This window comes from Equus asinus, chromosome X (assembly GCF_041296235.1).
Source record: "Equus asinus isolate D_3611 breed Donkey chromosome X, EquAss-T2T_v2, whole genome shotgun sequence".
Taxonomy (NCBI): Eukaryota; Metazoa; Chordata; class Mammalia; order Perissodactyla; family Equidae; genus Equus; species Equus asinus.
In genome coordinates, this window is record NC_091820.1 from 140,512,005 (window position 1) to 140,534,111 (window position 22,107).

The window sequence follows — 22,107 nt, forward strand, 5'->3', positions numbered from 1 at the left end:
TAATATACAAGGATAAAGCTTTTTTTCCCTCTCCCATCTAATACCTTCCCTGACTGTAGCATTTCCAGTATATGTTTTTGAAACTCTCTCCCTTGTATACTGAGGCTTCCTTTTCTTTCTTTTTTTCCCTTAGATTAGATACATTGGGGCTGGAGCAGGTCAGCATTCCCTTCCCCTAGCTGGGATAAGATTTTACTGTTGCCCTATATTATTTTTGTCTTTCTTGCAACCTGTAGGATAATCTTGGAAATAAATGGCTAGAGGCCCTCACAACTCCACAGAAAATATTTTGAGTCAACATAAAAAGTATCTATCATTTCACAACAATGTAAATATATTTAACGCTTCTGAACTGTACACTTAAAAATGTTTAAGATGTTAAATTCCATGTTATGTATTTTTTATCACAATTAAATATAAACTGTATGTTTTCACACATCTTACCAAAATGATCTTCATGTTGCTGCCAAGCACAGTTCGGATACTTGGAGGCTGTATGGTGCCAATGGACGGCTAATGGAAATAAGCTATTGAAGCTGGGCTGTTGAAGTGCCGAACATATGACTCTTCCCCTCAGTAGGTCCTGGAGACTGCTTTGAAGGTGGGACAACCTGTGGCACCACATCCTAGAAAATTGGACAGTAAGAAGAGAGAATTAGTAACAACATAAAACAACTTCCATGAATCTATAGGAATAACACTACAGATGTAACTATGTAGAAAAATAGATGTAATTATCTCAAATACAGAGGATTAAACAAAGGATAAATTCTGAAAAGCTAAGCATAAGTGGTCTATAATCATTACTTCCATTTTCTCACCAGCCACTCTTATTTTACGCCTTGTAATCTTCCTTTTACCTCAATATCTAACTGAAGTGGTTCTTTAAAAATTCACCAATTTTAATCTTACAACCACATAAAAAAAAGGATTGCTTTCCAGGTCTCATCCTTCTGAGCCTGAGAAAAAAGAGCAGAGCTGGAGGTATCATAATCCCTGACTTCAAAATATTCTACAAAGCTATAGTAATCAAAACAGCATGGTACTGGAAACCAGAAACACAGATCAATGGAACAGAATTGAGAGCCCAGAAGCAAACCCGCACATCTATGGACAGCTAATCTTCAACAAGGGAGCCAAGAACATACAATGGAGAAAGAAAAGTCTCTTCAAAAAATGATGCTGGGAAAATTGGACAGCCACATGCAAAAGAATGAAAGTAGACCATTATCTTGCACCATATACAAAAACTAACTCAAAATGGATTAAAAAACTGATAAAGAATGGATAAACAATTTAATGTAAGACCTGAAATCACAAAACTCATTGAAGAAAACAGGCATTGTGCTCTTCAACATCAGTCTTAGTAGTGTATTTTTTTTTTGGTGCAGAAGATTGGCCCTGAGCTACCATCTGTGCCATTCTTCCTCTTTTTGCTTAAGGAAGATTGGCCTTGAGCTAACATCTGCACTGATATTCCTCTACTTTGTACATGGGATGCTGCCACAGTGTGGTTTGGTGAGCAGTGAGTAAGTCTATGCCCAGGATCTGAACCCACAAATCCCAGGCCACCAAAACAGAGTGTGTGAACTTAACCCCTATGTCACTGGGCTGGCCCCCTAGAAGTGTACTTTTGAATACCATGTCTACCAGGCAAGGGAAACAAAAGGAAAAATAAACAAGTGGGACTACATCAAATTAAAAAGGTTCTTCACAGCAAAGGAAGTCATCAACAAAATGAAAAGACAGCCTAGAAATTAGGAGAAGGTATTTATAAACCATATATCCTATAAGGGGTTAATATCCAAAACATATAAAGAATTAATTCAACTCAACAACAAAGAAACAAACAACCTGATCAAAAAATGGGCAGAGGATATGAACAGACATTTTTCCCAAGAACATATACAGATGGCCAACAGGTGCATGAAAAGCTGTTCAACATCACTAATTATTAGGGAAATGCAAATCAAAGCTACAATGAGATATCACCTCATGCCCGTTGGAATAGCTATTATTAAGTGTTGGAAATAACAAGTGTTGGAAAGGATGTTGAGAAAAAGGAACCCTCATACCCTGCTGGTGGGAAGGTGAACGGGTGCAGTGACTATGGAAAACAGTATGGATACTCCTCAAAATTTAAAAATAAAACGATTGTATGATCTAGCTATTCCATTTCTGGGTATTTATCCAAAGAACACTAAAACACTAATTCAAAAAGATATTTGCACCCTATGTTCATTGCAGCATTATTCACAATAGCCAAGACTTGGAATCAACCTAAGTACCCATCAATGGATAAATGGATAAAGAAGATGTGGTATATGTATACAATGAAATACTACTCAGCTATAAAAAAAGAGGAAATCATGACATTTACTACAACATGGATGAACCTTGAAGGTATTATGCTAAGTGAAATAAGTCATACAAAGACAATTAGTGTATGACTTTACTCACGTGGAGGAAACGGAAAAGAGATTGGTGGTTACCAGAGGAGAAGGGGGTGAGGGAAGGGCAAAAGGGGTAAAGGGGCACATGTGTATGGTGATGGATGGAAACTAGACTTTTGACAGTGAACATGATGCAGTCTATACAGAAGACAAAATATAATGCATACACTTGAAATTTTTATAATATTATAAACCAATGTGACCTCAATAAAATAATTTTAAAAAATAAAGAATATGTATTCTGTAGTTGGTGTATGTGGTTGTTTGTATATGTCTATGTCAATTAGGTCAAGTTTGTTAACATTATTGTTCAACCCTTCTATATACTTATTGGTTTTACTTGTCTGATGTTCTATCAGTAAATGAGAGATGTGTGTTAAGATATCTGATTATGACTGTGAATTTATTTATTGGATATCTCTCAATTTTTGCTTTGTACATTTTGAGTGTTAAGTGCATACAAATTAGAATAATTTTATTTTCTTGGTGGATTGCCTCTGTTATCATTATAAAATATCTCTATGTTTAATGAAGATTCTTGCCTTAAAGTCAACTTTGTCTGATATTAACATCTCTACATCAGTTTTCTTTTGGGTAGTATTTGCATTGTATACTACTTCCACTCTTTTACTTTTGGTCTTCCCATATCCTTTCATTTAACTTGTGTCTCTTATAGACAGCACATAGCTAGATTTTGTTTTTTCAGCAGTCTAATAATCTTTGCCATTTAATTGATGTGTTCAGCCCATTTACATTTAATATAATTATTGATTTATTTGAGTTTAACTCTACTACAGTCATGCACTGCATAATGACATTTCAGTCAACAATGGACCACATATACAATGGTGGTCCCGTAAGATTTGTACCACATAGCCTAGGTGTGTAGTAGGCTATACCATCTAGGTTTGTGTAAGTGTACTCTATGATGTTCACACAACAACGAAATTGCCTAACAACACATTTCTCAGAATGTATTCCTGTCATTAAGTGATGTGGGGTTGTATATCAATATTTGCTTTCTATTTGTCTTGTCTGTTTTGTTACCTTTTCTCTCTTGCCTTGTTTTGCACTTATTAGGTAATTTGTATCATTACATTTCTTTTTTTGTTTATTTCTTCACTATACTTTCTTTTACTGTTTTTTTCTTTTTTGAGGAACATTAGCCCTGAGCTAACATCTGTGGCTAGATGTGGCTAAATGGAGGGACAATCTTCCTCTATTTTATATGTTGAATGCCTGTCAGTTTGATAAGTGTTGCACAGGTCTGCACCTGGGATCTGATCCAGCGAACCCTGGGCCATCAAAGGAGAGTGTGAACTTAACTGCTGTGCCACTGGGCCAGCCCTTCTTTTACTGGTTTTTTAAAAATAATTCAGGATTACAACATATATTTTTAATTTATTAAATTATAATGCAAATTAGAGAATTTTATTAACTCCATTTATCCTCCTTCTTCAACTGCTGTTATGTATTTTAATCACACATACACAGACATAGCCCACATGACATTACTATTTTTGTTTTATAAATCAATGGACATTGAGATCTACCCATGTATCTAATCTCTCCATTGTACTTCATTCCATTGTATATCATCAAGCTTTCATTTGGGATCATTTTACTTCTGCCTGAAAATCCTTAATATTTCCTTTGGTGTTTGGTGGCACATTCTCTAAGTTTTGGACCATCTAAAAACATCTATTTTCCTTTCATTTTTGAAGGCTATTTTCACTGTATATAGAATTTTAGATTGGCAGTTACTTTCTCCAACATTTTGAAGATATAATTTCATTATCTTCACATTGTTTCTGTTGAGAAGTCAAAGCCAATCTAATTGCTACTTCTTGTTAATGTAATACATCTTTTTTCTCCAACTGCTTTTAAGATTTATTTTCTTTATTTTTTAGCAGTTTGTATTAAAATACACCTACATGAGGTTTTCTTTTTTTTATTCTGCTTTGATTTACAGCACTTTTTGAATCTATGACTTGATGCTTGTGATAGGCAGAAGTCTAAGATGACCTCCAGTGATCCTTGCCATATTATAATCACTTCCCCTGGAGTGTGAGAAGGGCTATGAATACGATGGTATTTCACTTGTGTGAATAGTTTATGTATATGGCACAGGTGACTTTAAGAAAGGGAGATGATTCTTGGTTGGGCTGACCTAACCCAGTGATCCCTTAAAAGGAACAGGGCTCTTTCTGGTGAAAGAGACTTGAAGCAGGAGAGGGATTTGCTGTCAAGGAGATTCTCCATTGGCTTTGAAGATGGGGGGGGACTATGTGGCAAGTAATGCAGGCAGACTCTAGGAACTGAGAGGAACCCACAGCTGACATGCAGCAAGGAAACAGCAAACTCAGTCTTACAGCTATGTGGAACTGAATTCAGACAACAATCTGAATGAAGCTGGATGTAGATTCTTAGCCAGAGCCTCCAGAAAGGAATGCAGCTTAGCCAACACCCTGTTTTCAGCCTTTATTATACTGATCAGAGAACCCAGTCATGCCAGGCCTGGTCTCTGACCTACAGAACTGTGAGCTAATAAATGGATGTTGGTTTAAGCCACTAAGTTTGTGGTAAATTGCTATGCAGCAATAGCAAAATAATACAATGCTTTGTTACTTTTGGAAAACTCTTAGTCATCATCTCTTGGAATATTGTTTCTGTGCCATTCTCTCTCTCCTCTCCTTTAGGACTCCTATTACAAATATATCAGCTCCTTACACACCCTAAGTACCAGGCACCATTATAAGTGCTGGAAATATTTCAGTAAACAAAACAAATATTCCTGTCCTCATGAAGCACCTTTTAATGGAATCCTGCTCTCCCTCCTCCCATAGTTTTCTTCATCACAGTTGATCCCAGTACCATCCAATCAGTTGTATAACTGGTTCGATCTGAAATCTGTGGTTCAAACTTGATTCCTCCTCTTTAAAATTTCTCCCCTATAGACAATTATCAAATCTTGGTAACTTTTACCCCCTAAATGATTCTTAAATCTGACCCACTGCATTATATCTCCACTTGCCATGATCCCAGCCAAGGCTCACGATTATTTCTCACTCAAAGACTGCAACGGCCTCCTAACTGATCTATCCACATACACACTTGCCCTCCCTTCAAACCATTTAGCACACTGTAGAAAGAGTAAACTAAAATAGGTATGTCAGTACACCATTCCCTTTGAATGGACCCCTAGGGCCTTCAGTGTAAAGTCCAATTTCCTTATTGTATGTAATGCTTTCCCATTACCTGGTCCCCAGCTACCTCTCAACATCACTTCCTGCTATTTCCCTCCTTGTATTTTACTGCTTATAGTCTCCCAGACCCACTATACTCTATCCTGATTCTAAGAAACTCATGTTCATGTTCTTTGTTCCCTCAAACTGGAAGCCCTCCCTACTCTGCCTTTTATTCATCTTTCAAGAATTAGTAGAGATATCATCTCACTTGAGAATTCTTCCCTAAACTCCCAGAATGAACTAATAGCTTTCTGTTGTTCTCTCATAATACTGTTTTTGTCTCTACTTTCCTTTTTAATACATTTTGTTTATATTATGTTTTTATATCTTTCCCCATAGTAATCCTTGGATGCTCCTCAATAGGAAGACTTATGTCTCATTCATTTTTGCACCCTAACATCTAGCTTGGTTCCTAGTACTTAGTAGAACTCCATAAATGTTTGTAGGAATTGGATTGAATTACTTTTCTTCTAGCTTTACATAGCCTCTTTAAATCTGGGAAGATGTCTGCTATAAATCTTAACTAAGTAACAAAAATATTGACTAGGTCAAGACAAAAGTAGGGTTTGCAGCAGGCCATCAGAAACTCTTTCTTTGCCTATGGTCTGTTTAGCAGCACTATAGTAATTTAATTAATTAATACATAATTGTATTAATTATCTAACACATCAATATGGGTTCATAATTCTTGTTCATAAGAGTGTCATAAAAGACTTGTGAAAATCTTGCCGAATTTCATTCATTCATTCATTTAATGTACATGTTAGGTCTGCTATATTTCCATAAACTACCTCCAATAATCTTGTCAGAAATAAAAATTAGATTTGTAGGGAATGTCTTTGTTCACAACTTTGTAATTTTTTAAGTTCTCACTTAAATGAAAATCTGTTCTAGAAGCTAACCCAAGAGATATTTAGCCCACTGATTAGTAGATGGGAATTTATTCCTTCTTTTTCTTTGTTATAAGTGGTAATATATTTACATAAATCCAGTCTTAAAACATCTCTCCTATTCTCCTTAACTCCTTTCATCACTGAGAGTAGTTTAACGATATCATCTGAGTTATAACTTATCCTTGCCAGGGCACATGTACTTTTTCTTTCTGAGAACATAGTCAAAATATTGCTCTTATTGTCTTTACAAATATTTCTTTCTACAAGCCTGAGGTAATTTGGGGCTTATCTTACCAAATACTAGTCCTTTAGGCACATGCCACCTGTTATATGCATCTTTCTTTTCCATCTTTTATATATTATCCTTTGAAAAAAAACGAAGTATGAGCTCATTGTAAAACTTCCTATGAAGCCCCATGGTTTCCCTCATTTCTCCTTTAATAGAATAATTGCTGTTTCATAGTTAAAATTATGTCTTTGAGAGCCTCGCAACCTTTAAAGTCTAAAGCCATCTTAAAATAAATTAAGGTCCAACAAGTATCAATCACAATAACAGAAACTTTTGGAGAACAGCCATATCTAGAAATTCTAGTCAGAGTAAGCAATTACATAATAGGTCAATCTGAATCTTTTCATGGTTATTACTAAGGAAGAGGCATCACCTCCTGAAAGGCTTAAAGCCAAGAGTCCATTTAGCTCCTGTCAATTTTTCCTTCCAAATGTCTCTCAGATTTGTCCTTCTCTTTCCATTCCTATAGGTGCCTTCATCGCCTCATACCTGGACTACTGCCATAGACTAGATGGTTTCCTTGTCTCCAGTCCATCCATATTCCAATCCATTTTCCATACTATTGCCAGATTAATCTTCTTAAAACACTTTCATCATGTCACTCTCCTGTCTGAGACCTAGGTCGAATGTCACCTTTGTAAAATCTTCCTAACTCCTCTAGGAAGAGTTAGCAGCTGCCTACTCAGTGTTTTCACAGCTCTTTGTGCATATCCTTATTAGTGCACTTACAACACATATAATAATAGTCTGTGTAATTAGTTTTCTCTCCCAATTTGCTGAGAGCTCCTTGAGGGCAAGCAAAAGGATTGAGTCATTACTTTACACAATGGCACTCAAGGCTTTACATAATTGGCCCCATCTATCTTGCCCCATTGCCTTAAAGCCTTGACATATGTTGTTTCCTCTGCCTACCATGTTTTCCCTCTCTTTCTTCCTATTCATTCTTCGTCTCAAGTTAAATATCAATTTATTAAAGAAATGTCCCTGGCACCCTTATTAACTAATTCATTAGTTGATAAATTCATTTAACGAACATTTATTGGGTGCCAACTTTGTGCCAAGAACTATTTTAGGCACTTGGGATATATCAGTGAACAAAACAAACAAAACTTTCTGCTTTTGTGTAGCTTATCTTCTAGTGGGAGGAGGCAGACAAAGATAAACATAATAAGTAAATTATATAGTATATTAGAAGGCAATAAGAGCTATGAAAAAAACCCGGCAAGATAAAGGGGTGTGGTGGAGGTAGTAGGACTTTTAAATATGGTGGTAAGAGTAGAATTCATTGAGAAAGATGACATTTGAACAAAGAAGGAGTTAATCATGATGATATCTGATATAAAGTAGGCCGGTACAAAGGGTCTAAGCTGGAATTATATCTGTTGTGGCCAAAGAAAAGCATAAAAACCAGTGTGGCTGGAGCTGAGTAAGCAAGGGGTAGAATAATAGGAGATGATGTCAGAAAGGTGGGGGTAGGTGGATCAGATCATGTAGGGCTTTACATGCTAACACATAAAAACTTTGATTTTTACTTTGAAAGAAATGATGGACAACTGTAGGGATTTAAAGCAAAGAAGTAACATCATGACTTATGTTTTCAATGGATCATTCTGGCTGCTGTATAGAGAATAAACTATAAAGGGGCCAAGGAAAGAAGGAGGAAGACCTGTTATTAGGCTATTGCAGTATTGCAGCTATTGAAGTAATCCAGGCAAGAAATGATAGTGGCTTAGACTAGGGTGGTAGAAGTGGAGGTTGTGAAAAGTGGCTAGTTCTGTATATTTTTGAAGATACAGACAAGAAGCCTTGTTAATGGATAAGATATGAGGTATGAAAAAAATATGAATGTCATTCAAGTTATTTGGATGAAGCAACTGAAAAGATGGAATTGTCATCAACCAAAATAAGGAAGACTGCTGGAGCAGGCTTGAAGATCAGGAGTTCAATTTTGGATCTGTTAAATTTAAGATGTCTATTAGATTTCTAAGTGTAAATATCAAGCTGGCAGCTGTATATATGAGTATTAAGTTCAGGTGAAGAGGTCTGAACTGGAGATATGAATTTGAGAGTTGTCCTATAGTTGATATTTAAAGTCATGAAACTGAACGAGACCACCAAGGGAGTCAGTGTAGAAAGAGAAGAGGATTGATGCTCTTGTTATTTTCTCATAGATCCATTTACTTTTCCTTCGATGCACTTATTACAATTTATAATTATATATTTATTTTTTTTTATTTCTGTGACTATTTGGCTAATGTCTGTTTGCCTTATTACAAGAAAAAGCTCCAAGGAGTTCAGGGTCTATGCCATTTTTTCCACCACTACCAGCAGCTGGCATAATAACTAGCACAATAATATATTGGGTTACATGAGCTAAAAGAACGCTCCTTTACATCAAGGTCTCAAAATTAAATGCCCACAGGGGCTAGGCAAGCAACACAAATAAGTCAAGTATAGACAATAGGGAATTGTGGTGGAAAGAGGGGTGAACTGAAGAATGTTTGATCTATCCAAAAATCCCAGCCACTCCCCAGCTCTAACTGGTTATTGCCAGACAGGCCTAGTGTTGCCAGATCTTCAGAATTTTTTAGAGGAGCCAGAAATACAGATTATATATGAAATCCCCCAATTTGTAATGCTGACAACAGCATTAGTCTGGGTCTTCTGAAAAGGAGATGCCATGATAGGAACGATGTTCAAGTGATTTATTAGGGGAAACGTATGAGAGAAAATGGAGAGAGAGTCTGAAAACCCTGGGAGAGTTATCAGACCATGGTGTAGGTCTGATCACTGTGGAGAAGAGAGAGAAAGAAGCAAGGTCTTAGACTGCAACATAGTGCTAAGAAGGTTTCAACGATGTTGTTGGAGAGTCCTCAAGCCAAACGTGGCCATTAGAGGAGTATAATCCTCCAAGGAACAGGGCTTCATTAATACCCTTGCCATGCTCAGTCCGTAATTGGGAGCAGTCTGTGGGAAGTGTGGCCTCACACAGCAGCTGGGCCCTTGGTCAGTTATACTTCCTTTACTGAGATATTTGAGAGGCACTTTGTTGTGGGCACCACAACAACTAAATCTAAGACTGTGGTGGCCAGAACAGTATAGGCCAAAAATACATCTTCAAGTTATATTCAGCCCAAATGTGGACAGTTTTCAACATCTGCTCTAGTTACTAACTTACATTTCACAGCCAACAAGCTAGTTATATATAGATCCTGAGGTAGGCCAAAACAGGTCACCAACAGCATCTAGGTAGTAGGGCTTAAGATACCAGATTAGAACATGAAAAGCATTAGTTGAGGTGGGTTAAAAACACACTGCTAGAATAGAGAGGTGGTTTCCAAAAGGTGCAACCCAACAGGAAAAAGTACTCAGTAAATGTATTGCTTAAAGCAAAGTGTCTATAAGCATTATAGGAGAATAAACAGTGAAGCTGAAAGACAGAAATGGATGATAATCCTTGACAAAGCAGAGCACTGCAGATCTTTTTTACATGAAAGGAGAATGAGCACTGTTACATATACTTTATCTAGTATGCTGTGAGAAGAGAAGCAAGAGCTTAAAGAATTTGAGGTCTGAAAAGCAATGACAATTGTGGCCCTTGGTAAGAAACAATAATGTATAGCAGGACATGACCAATTTCATCAATGCATCTACTGTAATGAGTATGGTTTATGTTACTGGAAGGCAGGGCAGGACCGGTTGAGGTAAAGTTTATGTCAAACAAGGGTGGTCTAGGGTCAACAGTATGTGCAGTTGCCCTTTGAGTTTTCCTGGTATGTCCTTAGAGTGAATAGACCTTATGTTTCTGCACGCTGCAGGACATAATGTCAAATGCAGTGCTACCGAAGGTCTTTAAGTGACGTCTTCCAAGAACCACAGAGGCACACTGGGATGGCATTATGGTTCAGGCAGAGAACTTGGGCTTGGACTTGGCCCATCAGGACTTAACAAGTGGCAGTGAAAGTGTAGTTCCTCCAACCCACAATCACACACACACCTCAACCACACATTCCATATCCAGGTGCTAAGTCAGGTTTTTCTGAATCTCACCAGGCTCTGCGAAGCACAGGTGCTGGTCTGTTGTTGCTTCTAGATGAAGCCTACTGATACTGATGCCTGCTGGAGGGGCATCCATATACCCTACAGAGGCTGACTTTATAGGAGGGACCACCCACCTGTACTTTGAGAGTGGCCTTTGGCTGCTGAGGCTTTGTAGTAAAAGTATGGACAAAGCACCCCTTCACCCATGTGGGGTCTTCTGTACTGTTCTGTTAGAGAAGATGCATAGATGTTGTGAGATAAGATGTGGTATAAATGAAGAGCCCCCCTAAATGCCTTGGTATGCTTTGGAGCCCTAGGGCCCATAATGAAATCTGGACAGCTATAATGAATTACTAGAAAAAAAAGTTTCCAATAGAAGCATAGGTGTCACAGTTAGTGCGTTTAAAATGAAACCTGAACCAGGGCTCTGTGCATGTGTGTGCTTTCCAGGGAGTGTATGAAGAGAAAGATTACTTCAAGACTAGCAACTATACTCTTGTGTTCTGTTAGCTAGCTGATGGATTAGCATTCCTAATATAAAGAGAGGCAGCTTCCTCTCTCAGGGCTATACTTGTCAGATATATTGTCTTCTGGGGCATCATTATCTTTTGCAAAGACTCACCACGGTGCCACTAGAATCACTGTTTCAGGGTCAGATTTTCTGAGGGGCAAGTATTGCAATCCAAGGAAGATTTCCATCAGTGTCTAGGTGGAAGGTTGTGAGCATTGCTAAAACCATGAGAGAAACCATCAGAGATAGTCTAAGGATGACCTACTGATATGACAAGGTAAGACTGCAGTCAGGAGAAACAGAAGGTTACAATGACTGTTCAATACCAAGGATGAGGCAAAGGTGCAATAGGAGAAACAAATAGCAAAGATGGTTTCTAGGAGAGTCAAGTGCGAGATGGGCCAGTGTTAGATAGAATGGTTTATGATTTCCCTATTAATGGCCACTTATGTGCCAGGACTCCTTTTTTTATAGTTTGAGGTACACGCTGAAAAAATGGGCATATATGGTTGAAGGAGACAAACTATTCTAGTCAGGGGAGGTCTCAGTGGTTCTAATAATGGTGGTGCTCATAATACTTTTTACCTTAGAATGTTCTCTTCACTCCATGTAAAATCTCTATTTATCCTTCAAGAACCACTTCAAATCCTGTTCATTCAAAGAAGATTTCCTCACCTCACCTGGACTACACAGATTTCTGTCTTTTCTTATGGTCAATGGCACATACTGTTTGAACCAAACATGAGGGCATTGTCTTGATTTGAACTGTTCTCTTAATAGATTCAAGTGTGTAAGCTTTGATTCTCCAAATAGGCTATAAATTCCATGAGGTCACAGAATAAATTTCTTTGTAACCCCCATAGTGCCAAACATATACTAAAGACTCGATATATTTTTATGTGAATTAAATTAAATCAAGATCCTACAATCACTGGTTGCAGAATAATCAGAAATACCTGGGGAATGGCCACAGCTAAAAATTCTAGCAATCACATATAGGTCAAATTCAATATCTTCATGGTTACTACAAAGAAAGAAACACAATCTCCTGAAAGGTTGCAAGCCAAAAACTAGGGCATTTTGATTGCTGAATGACTGGCAGTTACTCTGAGAAAAATGACCGCATTAGGAATTGGAATGAAAACAACTTTGCCTCTACTTTTTCTGCAGCAAAAGAATCATGCTAAGAACTTGAAATACCAAATGTCTACATTTTACCTCAAATTACAAAACAAAGCAAAACAAATTATCCAATGGAAAAAAATAAATCACTCAAAATAGATGCCTAAAATAAATACAGGCAGGACTTTGGAATGACCGAGTGAAGAGCTCAGCAAAACTACTCCCCCAAAAGCAAAGATAAACTGGACAAAGTTATCAAAAACAACCTCTTCATGACCCTTGAAACTGACCAAAATCGTACAACAAATTGAGAAGCATTAATTCAAAAAAACTACAGAACCTTGAGTAGGAATGGTGAGAATCTGTGGCATTTTAATCTGGGGCTGTTCCCACCCCCCAACCATCTCAGTGGCATGGTAGTTCTAAATGTACAGTGGAGACCCTAAGAACTGACAGCTCCACTGATGGAGGGTGCTGCCATGATCTGGAGCAAAGCACAATAAAAACCATGTCCAAAGGCATTGCTGAAAACAATAGCAATCTCAGTGGGAAATATTCAAGGAAGGCCAACATCATAGCTAGCCTAATATCTCGATACTGGTCATGGAGAACTACAGACTAGGAGATCAGCTAGAAATTTAACAGGGATATTCAAGGAATGAGACAGCCAAAGTAGGCCTTGAAAAGCTCTCATATATCCCTGGGGGTCTGGCAGATCATACACATGTGCAAGGCTGCACACTGACTTAGGAGAGGTCAAGATGGGTCTCAGATATGTAGGTGACCTTGGGAAAATAGGAGGCCTTGTTCACACAGAAAGTAAGAGCTGGGACAGAACTTGTAAACAACCTGAACTAAGACTGTGTTTCCCATCACACATGCAGACCTGTTGGCAAAGGGCAGGAAACTTACTGGTTTAAGATTCTAATCACAGTCTGACCCCATTAGCTGACCACTAAGCTATGCTGACATAGAGGTAATATTAAATAAAGTGTCCAGTTATCAGTCAAAAAAGAAATGAGACATGCAAAAAACATTTATGTGTGATCCATATACAGGGAATAAAAAAGCAGTTAATAGAAACTGTCTCTGAGAGGCTCAGATGTTGCTTATAGCAGATAAGGACATAAATATGCTCAAAGAACTAAAGAAACCATGTTTAACGAATTCAAGGGAAGTATAATGGAAATGATTTATCACACAGAGAAGAGAAATAAACAGATAGAAATTATAAAAAGAATCAAATGGGAACTCTGGAGTTGAAAACTACAATAACTGAAATAAAAACTTCACTAGGAGGATTCCACAGCAGATTTAAGCTGGCAGAAGTAGTAATCTATAAGCTTGAAGATAGACGAGTAGAGATTATTTGATCTTTATAACAGAAAGAAAAGGAATTTAAAAAAAGTTAACAGAGCCACAGAGATGTGTGGGACCAATCTGTATTAGTTTGCTAGGGCTACCATAACAAAGTACCAGAAACTGGATAGCTTAAACAACAGAAATGTATTGTTTCACAGTTCTGGAGGCTAGAAGTCTGAGATCTAGGTGTTGGCAAGGTTGATCCCTTCTAAGGGCTGTGAGGGAAAGATCTGTTCCACACCTCTCTTCTTGATTTGTAGATGGCCATCTTCTCCTTGTGTCTTCACACTGTCTTCCCTCGATGTGTGTCTCTGTTTCCAAATTTCCCCTTTTATAAGGATACCAGTCCTATGGCATTAGGGCCCACCCTCATGACCTCATTATAACTTGATTACCTCTGTAAACACCTTATCTCCAAATAAGGTTACATTTTGGTGTATAGCGGGTTAGGACTTCAACATTATGAATTTGGAGGGGTGGGGACACAATGTAACCCATAATACAACCTATGAATAATTGGAGTCCAGGAAGGAGCAGAGAGACAAAAAGGACTGAAAAAAAAAACCTGAAAGTATAATTGTCAAAAAACTTCCCAAACTTGATGAAAAACATTAATCTATATATCCAAGAAGGTAAAAAAACTCCAAGTAGGAAAAACGTAAAGAGATTCACATCTAGACAAATCACATTCACACTGTTGAAAGCCAACGACAACAGACAAGTTTCATAGCAGCAAGAGAAAAATAATTTCTCATGTATAAGGGAACTACAATAAGATTCAAAGCTGACTTCTCATCAGAAACAATGGAGGTAAGAGGCAGTGGAATGGCATATGCAAAATGCTGAAATAAAAAAAAAAATCCTGTCAACCAAGAATTCTACAGGGAGAAAAACTATCCCTTAAAAGTGAAGGTGAAATAAAGACATTTCCACATAAACACATGGAACACTCACCAAGATAAATGACATTCTAGGTCATACAACACTCCTTAACAAATTTTAAAAGATAGAAATCATACAATGTCTTTTCTCAGACCACAATGGAATTAAACCAGAGATCAATAATAGAAAGATAACTGTAATATCCCAAAATATGTGGAGATTAAACAACACACTTCTAAATAATACATGGTCAAAGAAGAAACCTCAAGAGAAATTTAAAAATATTTTGAAGTACATGAAAAGGAAAACACAACTTATCAAAATTTGTGGGATATAGCAAATGCAGTGCATGGGGGTCATTTATAGCATTGAATGCGTATATTAGAAAAGAAGTAAGTATCTAAAATCAATACTCGAAATTTCCACCTTAGGAAACTAGAAAAGGAAGAAAAAATTAAATCCTAAGTAGGCAGAAGAAAAGAAATAAGAATTAGAACAGACATCAATGAAATTTAAAACAGGAAATGGTGACAGGAGACTGTTAGCGTGGCACTTTACCGAAAACAATCAGTAAAGACTGAGCCAGGCTAACTAAGAACAAAAAGAGAGGACACAAATTACTGATATCAAAAATGAAAGAGGGGACATCACTACAGATTCCATGAACATTAAAAGAATAATACAGGAACACCATGAACATCTCTATGCCCACAAATTTGATAACCTAGGTGAAATGGACCAATTCCATGAAAGACACAATCTGCCAAAACTCACACAAGAAGAAATAGACAATCTAAATAGGCCTATGTTATATATGTATGTTATAGAGATGTGATTTTTTTCTATCTCTGGATGTCACTGATAAAATTGACTTGTAAAAGAGCTCAATATAATTGGCCTGAAATTAGGCACTTATAAATTAAGTATTATCAAATCTCAAAAATATAATAAAACAAAGAGCTTTTCAAGTTTACATGGTCTAGAATTAATTTTAGCAAATAAAAGCTAGTTTTAGGTTGTTGGTCTAATTGAAACAGGAATGTCTTTAGAGTTATCAATGCTGAATGTAATGCAGACATACAACTTTCATTCTGCCTGGGCTTATTAAGTTCATGTTATCTCTGTTACAAAATGTGTCAGCAAATAAGTAACTTAAGTTGAAGTTAACTGCTTTAACTTACTTTAAGTAACTTTACGTTACTTTAAGTTATTTTAAGTTAAAGTAACTTAAGTTAATGCTAACTGCTTTAATGTCATATGAAGATTTTGTGAGTAACCTAAACTTAATTGCTGGGAAAAAATGATTTAGATAGATGAAAATGGGATCAGAGTTGTTGGGTGCAATAATTACTTTTTACGGAATGTGTGCTTGAAAAATAGCTTCCAAAATCTTTTTAGTAAGTTGAAACTTTAGAGTTTTGCTAAGTTAAATTAAATTTAGGAATTTCATTGAATATCTGGATCATTTTCCAAACAAGATAAAATACTAAAACATCAATTACTGAACATAGGTTTATCTACTTTTGGCTCCCTATTGCAAAGAAATAAAAGATAAATTTGGCTCTGTTAGTAACCATATCTTGTGCCACACTGAAAGACTGCACTATTTACTTCTAGAAGTTATGAAATGTATTTATAAATCTGCTAGTCTATGATTGCTTAATTCTTAGTTTTCACTAGGAATTGAGGATACTAGGGGTTAAGAATTCTCCTATATGTAACTAAAGATACTAGAAATAAAAATGGAAACATCTCCATAAGCAAGGTAATTAGGTTGTGTGTTTTGGTAAAAGAAGGTATGAGTAATGGAAATGCAATTTGTTGAAGGAAAAGAAAGAAAGCTTGTCCTAAAGTGAGGCTGGTCATTTCAGACTAAGAAAGAGGAAAAACATAGGACAAGATTTAAATGCAGAAAAAGAAAGTTAAGGGGGTGGGCCAGTGGCATAGTGGTTAGATTTGCACACTCCACTTTGGCAGCCCAGGGTTCGTGGGTTCAGATCCCGGGTGTGGACCTAGCACTGCTCATCAAGCCATGCTGTGGTGGTGTCCCACATACAAAATAGAGGAAGATTGGCACAGATATTAGCTCAGGGACAATCTTCCTTGCCAAAGAAGGAAAGAAAGAAAGTTGTAGAAGGTTTTGAGAAAGGAATTTTATGCATGGTCAAGACTAAGACTAGAATGAATGAGTTTTAATATCAGAAGTAAGCTGAATAAAAATTAAAATTTGGCTTTCTTTCTGTTAAAAGGACAAGGTTTTCTGGGACTATTGGTCTGCTTCTGATAGCAGATTGTGAGAGCTCCATTATCTTTTAAGTAATATGCCTAGAAAACAGAGATTTTGTGTTTTATCAAAATTAACTTGCTGCATTATTTTTATCAGGTCTTTAATTACTTATAAAAACTGAGTCTTCTTACTATTAAGAGAGTTAAGCTTTACTTACAACTATGTAACCCTTTGTATTTGCCTTTGAAATCTTTTATTGTTATTCTGGTTAAATAGATATAATGTTATCACTTGTAATTCTAGTTACTATCTAAAAATGTATGTCACAAAAATACCCAAAGTGCCTTGTCAATTGCATTATAATGACCCCTCATCTGATCCTTACCCATTGCCTTTTGTAAAAGTCTTTTGTCATTTACAGATAGTTACTGTTTTACTCTGATGCTTTTATAAATATATTTTGTCTTCAAAGAGATTCATGGAAAAGACTTTGACAGCCACTGTGGAACACAGGTTTTTAAAAACTTTAAGATCGTAACAGTGAACTGGGTAAGAATTTCTCAAACTCTAGTGGAAAACTGATTGCTTTAATGTGTTGTTTTCCAGATGTAACAGACCCCTTTTCTCCTTTCCTTTAAGGTATCTATAACTAACAGCAATTTGGTAAAGTGTATCTTCACAAAAAAAGTTGAAGCATTTATCTTTTTCTCCCTAACTGATCCCTCCAGAATTTGGAAACTCAAGTATTCTTTTCATGACAATGCATGTATTTGCATAAATTCAATGAGACTCTGTTCTTCTTATAACAGGACACAATTGGAAATATTAGCTAATATTACCAAGGCTTTAACGGGATTGTTATACTCAAGAGAGATGTACATAGACCCAGAGATAACCAGACAGCTTTAAGGAACTGCTTGTGAAAATTGGCCTAGTATCTTGTTTACAAGGTTTCAGCAAAGCTATCTCTAAAAAAAGAGTTTATATGGTCAATCACTATTCTTGCTGCATTTATATAAATAATCAGTCCAAATTTAATACAAATTAGTTTTATTATAACTATCTCTAATAAAATAACAATGAAAGTAATTGTAGAGAGAGAAATTATCTTTGCACCTTTGCAGATATTAAATTCTAGCCCTATTAACTGTCTTTAAGGTTTTGTTATATGCCTGTAAGCTGGACTGGATCCTAATTTCTTCTTGTTTCCTTAAATGTCTGGCTATGACTTTCCAAACTAACATCTCCAATTTTTACTGTCCTTGAAATCTCCTTGGAAGGGACTATACCAGGTCCTCCTCACTACCCAGATGGCAGCCAAACTTAAGGGACTTGAGCCTTCAGTATACATCTCACAGCTAAAGAAGGCTCCACCTGACATCTAGTCCTGTACAAATGCTGGAGACCTACAAATCAAATTCACTAGGAAGAGAACTGGCTGATTTCTGAGGCAGAGAGCTTTCCCACTATGACTGGACTCTTCTCACTATTGCATTTTACTTTATTCTCTCTCCCTCTTTCTCAGAAGGACAATGCTCTTGTCTGCATTTCCCAATCTCCTGTGAAAGGGGGAAACCTCTCTGATTGCTGGATTTGCCATCAGAAACCTCAGTCTTTCCAAGACAGTAATGACCCTTTAGTTCATCCTATAAGTAATTTCACTGAGATTCCAGATGCCTTTTTCTGTTTAAATTGTTCTGCTGGCCCATTTTACCAACTCAGCATGCTAAGCCCACCTAAACTTGTCCCCTGCTTTAATTTAACCCAGGCTTAGAAGGGGAATACAAGATCTCTTGAATATTTGTACGAAAAATTTTGTGGGACCATCAATGTAAGTTGAATCATTTATATATTTCTTAACATGTCCGTGTATTTAGACAATCTCTCAGTATGTAACAACATACCATCAGAGCTTTGGTTATAGGATGCTAACACCTCTATGCCAACAAGCCAGTAGATAGATGATATCACTTATGTGGGGGCCTTAACTACATCCCCTGGTTACGTCTTCCTCTGTGGAGGTTTCAGTAATGGCCTTTATGCCTGGGCAACTCATTGCCTTGACAGCTGGAAAACACAAGGGCAGTGTGCCCTGGTCATACTCACTAACCTGTTCTCTCTGCATAACCAGAGACCTCTCATTGGTCTCACATGTTGAATCTCCATGGTTGCTGTAAACAAGAATTCCCAGGAGGCATCTGTGACTCTGGGTTTCCCTCCATAGGAAGAGCTTTCTTTCCATGGATCGGAGTAAGTGCCAATGAACAAATGATCAGAAATCTCTCCCTGACTCTAGAAGAGTTGGCTGACTCCACAGCCAAAGCAATTTCAGCTCAGCAAAGTTTGCTTAACTCATTGGCCAAGGTAGTTTTGGATAATCATATACCTCTTGATTATCTACTTGCTGAGCAAGGAGATGTCTGTGCAGTGATGAACACCTCCTGGTGCACATGGATAAATGCCTCTGGGGAAGTAGAAACCCAATTACATAAGATTAGAGAGCAAGCACATTGGCTACAATGAATTTCACTTAATCCACTGTCTTTTGATCTGTTCAGCTGGTACCTTCAGGTCTGGGCTCCTGGTTTAGAACCATCTGCAAACTGGGGTTGTTGTATTGCTCTTAATCTTACTCTGTATACTTGTTGTAAAACTCTGTACCTATTGCCTGTTGAACCTCTTTAAAAATGACATACCCAATAAGGTGATGCTGGCTCAGCACTTTGAGATGATCTTCAACATCTACAACCTTGGGGGAAATATAGACCTTAGATGGGAAATGCCTGAGAGTTCTCCTTCCTAACCTTCCTTGTTACTCAAATGTGGCCTAAATGGTTTCCAATTGTTATGCACTTTCCCTCCAATGTGGGACAGACAAGCAGGAAAGGTCCTTTCTGGCACCAGGGGACAAGACTACCATGTGCAGAGAGCCTGACTGTTGATCAGTGATGTTTTCAGAGAATGATCTTGATCAAAAGGAAAAAAATGTGAAATGAATAAGAAAACTTTCAACTAAATTGGAGTTGGGAAGGCCTGTAGGGGGAGCTCTGATGCCCTATCACACATTGTCAATTACTCCAAACAGGAAGAGATTTATGCTTGTATATCTGGCAGGAAATGCAACTACTTTACTACTGAAGGAAGCTTTCTCTCCCTGCCTGGCAACAGCCCAGCCAATGACAAATGCCACAGCTCAGCCAATGAGAAACGCTGCAGCTCAGCCAATGAGAAGCCATTCTTCCCTGAACCATTACTCTCCCTCAATGGACTTTCCTTTAGAATAGCTCCTCCCTACTCCCCCTGTTTCTCTATAAAAGCAGCTCCCCTCCTTTGTTCTTTGGATTCATCTATGATTCCCAACAGCATGCACATCCTGAATTACAATTCTTTCGGCTATTCCTAAATAAACTCACTTTGAGGGTACAGTAAAATAATCGGCAAATTTGCTTTTTAAGTTAACTACTTTGTTAAAATTTCAGCTTCCAATTTTTCATTGCTAGTAAATAGAAATACAATTAATATTTGTCTACTGTCTTTGTATCTGGTGACCTTGCCAAATTCACTTATTACTTCTAGTAGCATCTAATTGATTACTTGTGGTTTTGTACTTAATTTTTTTTTAATTTAAATTTTTAAATAAATTTTTTATTTTAGAATAGTTTTAGACTTACAGAAAAATTGTGAAGATAGTACAGAGTTCCCATATATCCCACACCAAGTGTCCCTTATTATTAATATATTAATGTGGTACATTTGCCAAAATTGAACGAATATTAACACATTACTAAAGTACATGCTTTATTCACAGATCTTTAGTTTTAACCTAATGCCCTTTTTCTGTTCCAGAATCCCATCCAGGATACCACATTACATTTGGACATTATGTCCCTTAGGCTCCTCTTGGCTGTGAAACTTTCTCAGACTTCCCTTGTTTTGTTTTGTTTTAATAGACAATTTTTTAGAGCAGTTTAAGGTTCACAGTAAAATTGAGGGGAAGGTAGAGAGATTTCCCATAGTCTCCATGCCCCTACAAAAGCCTAGCCTCCCCATTATCAATATCCCCTACCAGAGTGGTACATTTGTTACAATCAATGAACCTATATTGACATATTGACATCACCGAAAGTCTATTGTTTTCCTTAGGGCTCACTCTTGGTGTTGTACATTCTGTGGGTTTGAACAAATATCTAATGACATGTATTCAGCATTATGGTATCATACAGAATAGTTCACTACTCTAAAAATCCTCTGTACTCCACCTATTCATCCCCCCTCCTCCTTAACACCTAGCAACCACTGATCTTTTTATTTTTTCCATAATTTTTACTTTTCCAGAATGTCATATAGTTGGAATTGTACAGGATGTAGCCTTTTCGGATTGGCTTCTTTCACTTAGTAGTTTGCGTTTCAGTTTCCTCTATGTCTTTTCATGGCTTGATAGCTCATTTCCTTTTAGCCAAATAAAATTCTATTGTCTGCACATACCAGTTTATTTACCCATTCACCTACTAAAGGACATCTTGGTTGCTTTCAAGTTTTGACAATTATTAATAAAGCTGCTATAAACACCCATGTGTAGGTTTTCATGTGGACATAAATTTCAAACTCATTTAGGTAAATAACAATGAAAGTGATTGTTGAATCATATGGTATATAAACAATTCTTTGAAAAAATCTATTTGCTGTTTATAAGTAATGTTAATAGATAAAACAAAGAATGGTTAAATGCAAAAAGAAGGAAAATACATACCCACCAAATACTAACCAAAATAAACTTGGGTAGCTATATTTTATCAGAAAGAAAGGTTTTAAGGCAAAGATTATTATCAGAGATAAAGAGAATCATTACATAATGATAAAAGAGTTTTTCATCATACAAAGACATAAAATTTTAAATTTAATTTAAAAATTTTAAATTATGTAACTAACAACATAGACTCAATATATTAGGCAAAAACTGGTAGAGCTATAAGGAAAAATTAATGAACCCAATATCTTAGAGGGTAATTTTAGCATATATTTCTCACTAATTGGAGGCAAGAAGAAAAATGCTCAGTAAAAATACAGACTTATAAAACA

The 22,107-nt window shown here is 36.8% G+C and overlaps 1 protein-coding gene across 4 annotated transcripts in view; it reads right to left on the reverse strand.

Moving 5' to 3' along the window:
• Window positions 1-22,107, reverse strand: part of TMLHE (trimethyllysine hydroxylase, epsilon) — an 89,671-nt gene that overhangs the window by 57,258 nt on the left and 10,306 nt on the right. For all 4 annotated transcript variants that reach the window (XR_011499655.1, XM_014834718.3, XM_014834717.3 and 1 more), the window contains exon 2: window positions 445-626. Coding sequence is in view for 3 of the 4 variants with exons in the window: in XM_014834718.3 (XP_014690204.1) it covers window positions 445-625 (181 nt within the window). In the remaining variant the exon portion in view is untranslated. The remainder of the gene's footprint in view (window positions 1-444; window positions 627-22,107) is intronic.